Genomic DNA, 9,528 nt, shown 5'->3' on the forward strand with positions numbered 1-9,528 from the left:
CATGCTAGTATGAACATTAGAATTAATATTAGGATTAGTAATTAGAATTGGTATTGGTGTCAGCATATTATTAGTATCAATATTAGAATTAGTACTAGTTCTAGGGGAAAAGGTCCAAGTACTCTCCCTTCTGTACAGTAGGTACTCAATTAACAAATAAGTATACTTAACAGTTATTGAGATACCAGATTCAACTGAGTTAAAATCACTTAATGGATTAAGTCTCGTTTAGTGGCCCCATTACCCTGTGGAGCAGCCACTAGTATTACCTGATCTTTACAGATGAGGAACTGAGGTCCAGAGCAGAGAGCAATTCGCCCAAAGCCACACAGCGACTTGGTGGTAGGGTGGTCTATAAGTGAGAGTGGGCTGGATCCACAGTGCATGTCCTGAAATCATCTTCACTAAAGTCATTGGGGTCTTTTTTTCCTCATTCTTACCAATAAGGGCTCGGCATGGGCGTGGCACATAGCAAAAGCTCAATAAATTCCAAGTTGTGGCTTTGCTCTCTTTACTCCTCAAAACCCCCATTTTGCATGTGATGATACTGAGGCCAGAGAGAAAGATGAGGATGAGCAACTCCCTCTGGTGTGGGCCATAGGTAAGCAGACCCCACTGACTCAGGGCTCCTTCCTTGCCCTCTCCCCACAGTAAGTCTCAGTCTCTCCATCTGTAGAATGGATAGTCTGGAGAATACCCGGTCCCATGGAGTTCTGGGGCCATGACAGTGTAGTCTTACCCCCTTCCCCATGGGGATCCAAGTTGGATGCCTACTTTATGCACTGTGTGCATGTGTCCAATGATTTCTTGTGGCTCAAGTGCTCAAAATAGGCCAGGCATGAGTCTTTGATAGCATGAGACACTGGTTGTTGTCACTGTTGTTGCTAGGGGGAGGTAGGACAGGGCAGGAAGGTGGGGACTGAGGTGCAGAGGCCCAGGGACTCTATGAGGGTCCCTCTCAGCAGGTTGAAGGCAGAACCATGGGTCACATGGGTCCACATCAATCTACATTCCCTCGTGCCACCAACCCCAGTACCACCTGCCCAGGGTGTACCCAGGCTGCCATGTGGGATCTCATGGACTTCTTCTCAAACTCTCTGTCTCTGAATGTCTGTCTCTGTCCCCTTCTCTACAGCATCTGCTTTGTCTCCACCCATGTTATTGGCCTCTGTCATTTTCAGGTTTTATCTGTCCCTTCTGTCTGTCTCTGTCTCTCCTTCTCTTTGCCTATCTATCTCTTTAATTGTCTCTGGCTCTCTCTGTGTCTCTATCCCCATCTCTAGGTCTCTCCTCTCTTTCTGTGCCCTCTTCCTCCTTCCAGCTCTGTATTTTTCTCTGTTTATCTCTCCGTGTCTTTGGATTTCTATCTCCCTCTGTTGCTGTCTCACTCTTCTTTATCCCTTCAATTTTCCTTCCCTTCCTCTACCCTATCCCACTCTTCAAAGACCCGCATTGGAACCAAGCCCTGGTCCCACCTATTTCCCGCCTCCAGAACAGCATGGCGGGCAAGAAGTTGAGGCCACTGTCCCCGGGTGCCCCCCAGCCCCACCCCCTATCCCAAGACAGCCTGTTACCACCGAGCCAACAGCCACTGTGGCCTCCATCTGATAAGACTTATCTGCTGCCCCAGGGCAGGCCAAAGCTGGCGTAAGCCCCAGTGGGGCACTGAGTGCGTGTGCCCCTGACTCCCACCAGCCCTGGTCTGGCCCCTGGGCAGCTGGGCCTGGGTCGTCATGATGTCCCAAGGGTTCTGGTTCAAATCCCACTGAACCTCTGAGCCTCGTTCTTTTTATCTGCGCAATGGGTACAGTCACATCCCTCCTTTCCCTATGGGTAGGAAGCCTCACATACATAAGTGCCCAGCCCTCACTTGGCCCAACACACAGTAGGGCCTTTACAAACATTCACTGAAAAGCCTAGCAGATTCATGAGCCCATATCTGCTATTTTTATTTTATCTTGCGCTCAGCCCATATTGTTTGGTTGGACACTGAAGTCCATAGGACCCCAAGTCAAATAGGGTCTGAGAATCCATGGGGTGGGCAGGTGGGGTGGAGGAAGGTCCCTACTGCCTAGGAGGTGCCCCACCAGCAGGAGACCCACCCCCTTGCCTGGTCTGCCCCACCCACTGGTGTACCAGCCACTCCCTGGGGAGGAGGGAAGAAAGAGAGGGAGGGTGGGAGGGAGGGAGGAAGGGAGCCTCAAACACCAAGGCCAGCCAGGACATCCCCTAGGATCACACTGAGCTCGCCACATCCCCAAAGCAGCTGAAACCTCTGCACCAACCAGCCCAGGTCAGTCTCAGCTCCCCAAAAGTCCCCAGCAAGGCAAACTCTGGGCCTGCTGCCCCTTACCTCAAGGCTACTCCTCCAGCCTGCTTCAGTTTCCCCAACCTACCATTGGCCCCCAAAGTGTCTACCACCCCTGAATCCCTTGACAATCCAATCCCTGGCGCTTCTCCAGACTACCTTTGTCTTTCCAACCTCCACTCTTACCCCAAACCTATCTCCCTACCCCTTCTCTCTGCTCTGACTCTCATCTATACCTTCCAAAATATCTATGTTCCCCTGATCCCTTAACTGTTCCTGTACCTCATCTCTACTCCCTAAAACATGCCTTTATCCTCCAAATCCTATTTCTGCCCCAAATCTGATTTTCACTCACCTGAACTTGTCTCTGTCTCCAAATTCTCCCCCCCCAACTCATTCTCCCTCCCTATTTCTGTTCCCCAAGCCCTGTCTGCTCAACATCCATGCCTCTGCCTTAATTTCTCCCTTTGACCTACTGATCTATCCCTGGCTTGCCAAACTCTAGCTCCATCCTTGTACTCCTACCTCTGCCTCAAACCTTGTATTTGTTCCTTGTGACTTCTCTCTGACCCCCCCAAACCATTTCTTTTCCCCAACCCTTTGCCTATGCATCAAAATATCTTTGCCACCCCAAACACCAAGTCTACTCCTCCAAATCTGTTCTGTCACATGAATCCTTTTGTCTGTCTTCCCTAAACCCCATCTTAGCTCCAAAATGCCTCTGTCCACCAGATCTCTTCTGTGGCCCCAAATCTTTCTCTACTCCAATTCTATCTCAGTTCTAAAACTCCTCTTCTGCTCCTATAACCCATCTCTAATCATCAGACACATTTCTGCCACTCCAAACCCATATTTGACCCCTAAACTTTATCTCTGCTCCAGTAAAACCCTTAGACCCCCACACTTTTCCATAACCCTCAGAATCCATCTCTGACCCCCAAACTACACCTCCAACTTCTCAACTATGTCTCTCATTCTCAAACTTACCCCTGATCCTCAACCTTGTCTCTGCTTTCACAGCCTATTTCTGATCCTAAAATGTGACCTTTCAAGGTGGTCTCACTCCTCAATCCCCATATCTCCTTTCCAAAACCTCATAGTTATACCCCAAAACTCTCTGACTCTTTAATCCCTATCTGACCCTCAAACCCTCCCAAGACACATCTGCCCTCAGACCCCATCTCTGCTCCCTTTAGTCCTGAGGGACCCTCCCTTGAGGGCTGGAATAGGGACATTCATTACCTGGGGTGAGGGGCTGGGCGAGGGGCTGGGCCGAGGGAGAGTTGAGGGTGCCAGCCTGCTGTCTGCTGCCAGTTGGGGCAGCACTTACTCTAGTGGGGCAGCTGATAAGGAGCTTTCATATCCCCCAGCCTCGAGATAAACTTTATCTCTGTCTGGAGAGTGATAACTGGGTGGTGGTGGTGGGGTTGGGCCCCTGCCATGAGAGGGGTGGGCAGCCCTGGACCCACCAAGGTGTCAGGTGCAAGGGGCAGGGGGTTGCTGGAGGGAGACTATGGGAAGTGAGATGAGGATGAGGAACAGTGGTAACAGAGACAAAATGCAGGAGACACATAGGGAGACAGAGAGACGGGAGGGAGAAACAGAGAGAGATGGGGAGAAAAAGAAATCGAGAAAAAAGAACAAGAGACATGCAGAAAGAGAAAGGAGAAACAAGGAGACTTGGAAATAATAAAAGAGAGAGAGAGAGAGGGAAAGTGAGAGCACACACAGGAAAGCAGGCCCAGGAACAGAAACAAAGAATGAGACAAGAACAGAGAGAGAGAAAGTGAGAGAGTGGAAGAGAGACTCAAATAGAATTGTGGAGAGATAGACAGGAATGGGAAGGAGGCTGAGATGAGGAGGCAAGACACCCTCTCTGGGGAGGGACCCTGAGGTCTAGGTTGGTTGTGGGCACATCCACAGGCCATCTCTTTCCCAGCATAACCCCCAACCTTAGACCTAACCCTTAGACTGTCTACACAATGGGTTACATAGGCAGGGGATTTGAAGATGCCCTTCAATTCTATGTCCATCACTCCATCCTACAGAGAGTGAAACTGAGGCCTTCAGACTCATAGGGCAGGCCAGGGTCAGGGGTAGGTTTCCTAGATTCTCATCTTGGACTGTACTGTGTACAGTGGGGTGTGGTCAGGGATATGGGGATGGTAAAACAAATATGAAAATAAGGTCATAGGACCCAGGGGGGTTGCAGAGAGAAAGCAGGGAGAGACAAATAAGCAGAAAGACAGAGTGGGAGAGGTATAGATATGAGTGCAGAGGGAGAAACAAAAAAAAAGATATAAAGAGAGCTAAGTGAAACAAAAAGAGATAAAGACAGATGGAGAGAAACAATCACAGAGATAGAGACATGGAAAGACAGAGAAAGGAAGAGTAAAAACATTGGACATTTGTAAAAGCACAGAAATAGAGAGCAATCTATATTTTGGTAGCATAAAGACATGGAAAGAAATGCAGAGAGCCAGACTTGAGAAGACAGAGTGTCAGAGAAAAAGAGACCCAAGGAGACAGAGATACATACAGGGAAGCATAATGGCAAAGGGGCATAGACCAAGCCACTATCTCACAGGTCTTAGCTTGGCCCTGTCACTGCCTCCTATTTGGCCAATGGGAAAACTGAGGCCCAAGGATGGTTGGGACCAAAGGAGACAGAAAGCAGAACTATGGCTAGCCTCCCCAGGGGAGTGGGTAATGGTAAAGGGAACACCTCCCATCTGCCCCCTTCTCAGAGGAAGCTAGAGGCCTTTGGGTGATTTCAAAAGTTGGGCGGGGATGGCAGAGATAAGCAGTGGGGGATACTGACCCCCCCCCCATGGAACAGGGAGGAACTCTATCTGCAGACCCAACTGAGGTGGGGGAGGAGGAGTCAAGCCGGAAACCTTGGGGTTTCTGAGAAAGTCAGAAGGCAAGATGCAGTAGATAGGGATGAAACTGGGGATCACAAGAGGGTGAGCCCCTAGGTCCCAGGGGGTGACCAAGGGGTTCATGGAACTCTGATTCTGCACCCCAGCCTACCCCACCCCACCCCACCCAGACTCCTGTAGACGGGGAGAGGAGGGAAAATGGGGGCAGGGGGAGAAGAGGAAGTGTAGGGGAGGAGAAAATGAGGAGAGGGAGAAAGAGATGAGCAGAGAGGGAGTGGAGAAGAATGAAGAAAAAGGAGGGAAGGAGAAAGGAGCATAGGGGAAGGGACAGGAGGGGAAGAGAAAAGGAGAGGGGAGGAATGGAGCTGTAGAAATGGAAAGAGGGAGAGAAGGTGGCTGAGGGTGGGGAGGGGAGAGAAGAAGGAAGAGACAGTAGAAGAGAAGAGAAGGGGACACAGAGAGAGGATGAGGGGGCAAGGGAGAGGAAGAATAGAATAAGAGGGGGCAGGAGAGGAGGAAGAAAGGGGAGTGGAAAGAGAAGGAAGAGGGGAAAGAGGAGAGGAGAAAAAAGGGAAGTTGAGTGAGAGAAGGGAAAAGAAGAGATGAGAGGGAGGTAGGAGGGAGAGAAAAGAAAAGGAAAGGAGGAGGAGGAAGAAGAGAAGGAAAGGGAGGGAGGAAGAGGAGGAGAAGGAAGGGAAGGGGGAGAGGAGGGAGAGGAAAACAGAGGGAGATGAAAAACAAATGGGGCAAGATGCGGAAGGAGAAAAGGATGGGGAGTGAGAGGATAGAGTGGAAGACTACAGAAAGATGAGGGAGGAGTGGGAAGGGAGGAAAGAGAGGAGGGTAGAGGGGAGAAGGGACCTAGGGAGAAAGAAAGGAGGGATATATAGATTGAAGGGATTGATTGGAGTGGGAAGAGAGAGAAAGGAGTGAAGAGGGGCTGTAGAGGAGAGGGGGAGAATTTCTATGTCTGAGAACCCCTCCTGTCCTCACAGGTCAAATCTCAGAGGCCCCATGGAGTTCCCTGGCCTGGGGGCCCTGGGGACCTCTGAGCCCCTGCCCCAGTTTGTGGACCCTACCCTGGTGTCCTCACTACCAGAGTCGGGGGTCTTCTTCCCTTCTGGGCCTGAGGGCTTGGATGCAGCAGCCTCCTCTACTTCTCCAAGCACCGCCTCGGCTACAGCTGCTGCACTGGCTTACTATAGGGATGCTGAAGCCTACAGACACTCCCCAGGTAACTCCTTTCTTTGGGTGGCTTTCCTGGGACTGGTTCCATGCTGTTGGGGTTGCCATGGAGACCCTTAGCTAAGGGAGAATCCCACAAGGAGGACATCTTGAAAATGGCCAGAAGCCTTCACATGGCTGGGCTGACCACTTTCCCGGTTAAGTCCAGACCTAAGGATGTCCATGTTCCTGAACACGCCACATTGGGAAGCAGTGTTGGAAGTAGGTGGTGGTAGCCCCAGTTGTCAGGTGATCCATGGGTCTTCAAACCATAACAGTTGTCCTCAAAACCCATTTGGAAATGGCTAGAGGTTAGTGTGGTTGCCAGAGTGACCAGTGGGGCTCAGGATCCCTGAGTCACTCAATGGCCAGCAGCTGTTCTGGCAACCTATGGAAATGTTGGAAAATTGGCCACCATGTTGGGGCTGTTGGGCACCACTGCACCCTGAAAGCAGGATGGCTTTAAATTGTTCTGTCCTCTTCTTTCTTCCTTCCCATACCCACTTCCACAACAGTCTTTCAGGTGTACCCATTGCTCAACTGTATGGAGGGGATCCCAGGGAGCTCACCATACACCAGCTGGGCCTATGGCAAGACTGGCCTCTACTCTCCCTCAACTGTGTGCCCCACCCGTGAGGACTCCCCTCCCCAGGCCCCAGAAGATCCTGATGGGAAAGGCAGCAGCAGTTTCCTGGAGACCTTAAAGACAGAACGACTAAGTCCAGATCTCTTGACACTGGGGCCTGCACTGCCTTCATCAATCCCTGTCCCCAGCAGTGCCTATGGGGGCCCTGAGTTACCCAGTAACTTTTTTTCTCCCACCGGAAGCCCCCTCAATCCAGCCGCCTATTCCTCCCCCAAGCTTCGTGGAACCCTGCCCCTGGCCACCTGTGGTGAGGTTCCCAAAAAGGGATAGGGGGGTTGAGGTGGGAGGACACATCCAAGGCAAAGTTGGGCTGAGCCTGGCTCCCTCTTCCCCTCTGTTCACCTCACCAGAGGCCAGGGAATGTGTGAACTGCGGAGCAACAGCCACTCCACTGTGGCGGCGGGACAGGACAGGCCACTACCTGTGCAATGCCTGTGGCCTCTATCACAAGATGAATGGGCAAAACAGGCCCCTCATTCGGCCTAAGAAGCGCCTGGTAAGACCCCAGGCCTGCCTCCCCTCATCCAGGCACTGCTATTCTCATCCTGTGCAGGAAATCCCTGTCCTCACACTCTACAAGAACCCACATCCCCCATCCCTTCCCCATCCATATAGGGACCCAGCTTTGTATGTCCTCAACTGACCCTCAGGCTGCAAGCAAAAATCCCATCCCTTACCTCCACAGCAGGTTTCACACTTGGCTGCACACTGGGATCACCTTGGGGCCCTCCCCTAGGTGTGTTGGTTTGATTGGTCTAGGGTGCTGCCTGGGTGTCAGGATTGTTTCTAACTCCCCAAGTGATTCCAGTGTCCGCCAAAGTTAAGAATCACTGATGTAGTCCCTCACACAATATGGAAAGCCTTGGGACAGGAGTCCATATCCTCATCCCATAGAGAACCCACAGTCCACACCCTGTACAGGAAGCCCTGCATTTACCCTGACCCTCACCTTTTGTGTCCTCCACCCACCAGTGCCCTGATCTTCATATTCTTGCTTCCCCCAGATTGTCAGCAAACGGGCAGGTACCCAGTGCACCAACTGCCAGACAACCACCACAACGCTGTGGAGGAGAAATGCCAGTGGCGACCCTGTGTGCAATGCCTGTGGCCTCTACTACAAGCTACACCAGGTGTGCCTTTTCTCTTGGAGCCTCCCCCGTCTCCTCCCCATCCTGCTAACCTTCCCTTCCTTCTTCTTTCCTCTTCCTGTATTCTTCCTACCTCCCCTTCCCTCTCTTCTTCACTCCCTTCCTCTCTTGTCCCTGTTATTCTCCTCCCTCTTCCTTCCCCCCTCAACCTTCTCTTCACCTTCATCCCCTTCCTCCTTTCCATTCCTTCCTTCTCCCTTTTCTCTCCTCCATTTCTCAGCTCCTTCCTCCTCCCCTCCAGCCATCAGCTAGTCCTATGGCTAGAGGCTTCTCTCGGCCTTTCCCCTAGCTTAGGGACTCACAAGCTCATGATTCCTTAGGACAATATCTGTGCCACAGCAGGGGTCTGCTCTCCTAGTCCTTGACCCAGTTCATTATTCTTAAGGAGAGGGGTGGAAAGAGTATCCCTGGTGGAGACACAGAGGGAAATGTCTGAAGTTGGGAAACATTCATGGCCTCCCTTTTGTCAGGTGAACCGACCACTGACCATGCGGAAGGATGGTATTCAGACTAGAAACCGCAAGGCATCTGGAAAAGGGAAAAAGAAACGGGGGTCGAGTCTGGGAGGTACAGGAGCAGCAGAAGGACCAACTGGTGGCTTCATGGTGGTGGCTGGGGGTGGTGGTAGTGGGAACTGTGGGGAAGTTGCCTCAGGCTTGACATTGGCCCCACCTGGTACTGCCCATCTCTACCAAGGCCTGGGCCCTGTGGTGCTGTCAGGGCCTGTTAGTCACCTCATGCCTTTCCCGGGGCCCCTGTTGGGTTCACCTACAGGCTCCTTTTCCACAGGCCCCATGCCTCCCACCACCACCACCACAGTAGTGGCGCCACTCAGCTCATGAGGACACAGAGCATGGCCTCAGAACAAGGGTAGGGTCATTCTTCTTTTGTAGCCAGCAGTCTATACAACCCAACCCTCTGGGCCCCAGACGATCCTTAGTCTGGACCCTCAAAGCTTTTGTAAAATAAAACCACTAATATCCTAAAATTGGAAATGTGAGTCTGTGTGGGACCAAATAAAGAGCCATGGTAGGTGGGGTGTGTAACAGTGTATGTAATTCTTTGATGATGGTGTGAGGCTGTGTGAGACAGCATGTGTGACCTGGCACTTGTGATCCTTCATGATAGTGGGTTATGATGTGCAACTATAACAGTGTATGTGAAAATGTGTGTGACAGCATCCAGGTTGTATGGCGTGTGTATCCACACATGATGGGGAGAAACAATGTGTGGCTGGCTGACTGCTCTGTGAGGTGGTGATAATGGGGTGAGGTTGTGAGAGGTGGCATGCGTGACACCTGGTAACTTCGAGAAACAGGG

At 51.6% G+C, this 9,528-nt stretch overlaps 1 protein-coding gene across 1 annotated transcript; it reads left to right on the forward strand.

Annotated features, from left to right (window-relative positions):
• Positions 1–2,169: 2,169 nt before the first annotated feature.
• Positions 2,170–9,192, forward strand: GATA1 (GATA binding protein 1). Its single transcript, XM_028522919.2, has 6 exons — positions 2,170–2,293; positions 6,186–6,424; positions 6,930–7,307; positions 7,411–7,556; positions 8,065–8,190; positions 8,679–9,192. Exons 2-6 carry the CDS (start codon positions 6,205–6,207, stop codon positions 9,048–9,050), a joined length of 1,242 nt encoding a protein of 413 aa, XP_028378720.1. The 5' UTR covers positions 2,170–2,293; positions 6,186–6,204; the 3' UTR covers positions 9,051–9,192.
• Positions 9,193–9,528: the final 336 nt, after the last annotated feature.

Source organism: Phyllostomus discolor, chromosome X (assembly GCF_004126475.2).
Source record: "Phyllostomus discolor isolate MPI-MPIP mPhyDis1 chromosome X, mPhyDis1.pri.v3, whole genome shotgun sequence".
Taxonomy (NCBI): domain Eukaryota; kingdom Metazoa; phylum Chordata; class Mammalia; order Chiroptera; family Phyllostomidae; genus Phyllostomus; species Phyllostomus discolor.

Coding starts and splice junctions, on each gene's coding strand:
- GATA1 (XM_028522919.2), top strand. CDS start 6,205: ATGGAGTTCCCTGGCCTGGGGGCCCTGGGGACCTCTGAGCCCCTGCCC. Junction 6,425..6,929: donor AGCCTACAGACACTCCCCAG/GTAACTCCTTTC, acceptor CTTCCACAACAG/TCTTTCAGGTGTACCCATTG. Junction 7,308..7,410: donor CCTGCCCCTGGCCACCTGTG/GTGAGGTTCCCA, acceptor TCACCTCACCAG/AGGCCAGGGAATGTGTGAAC.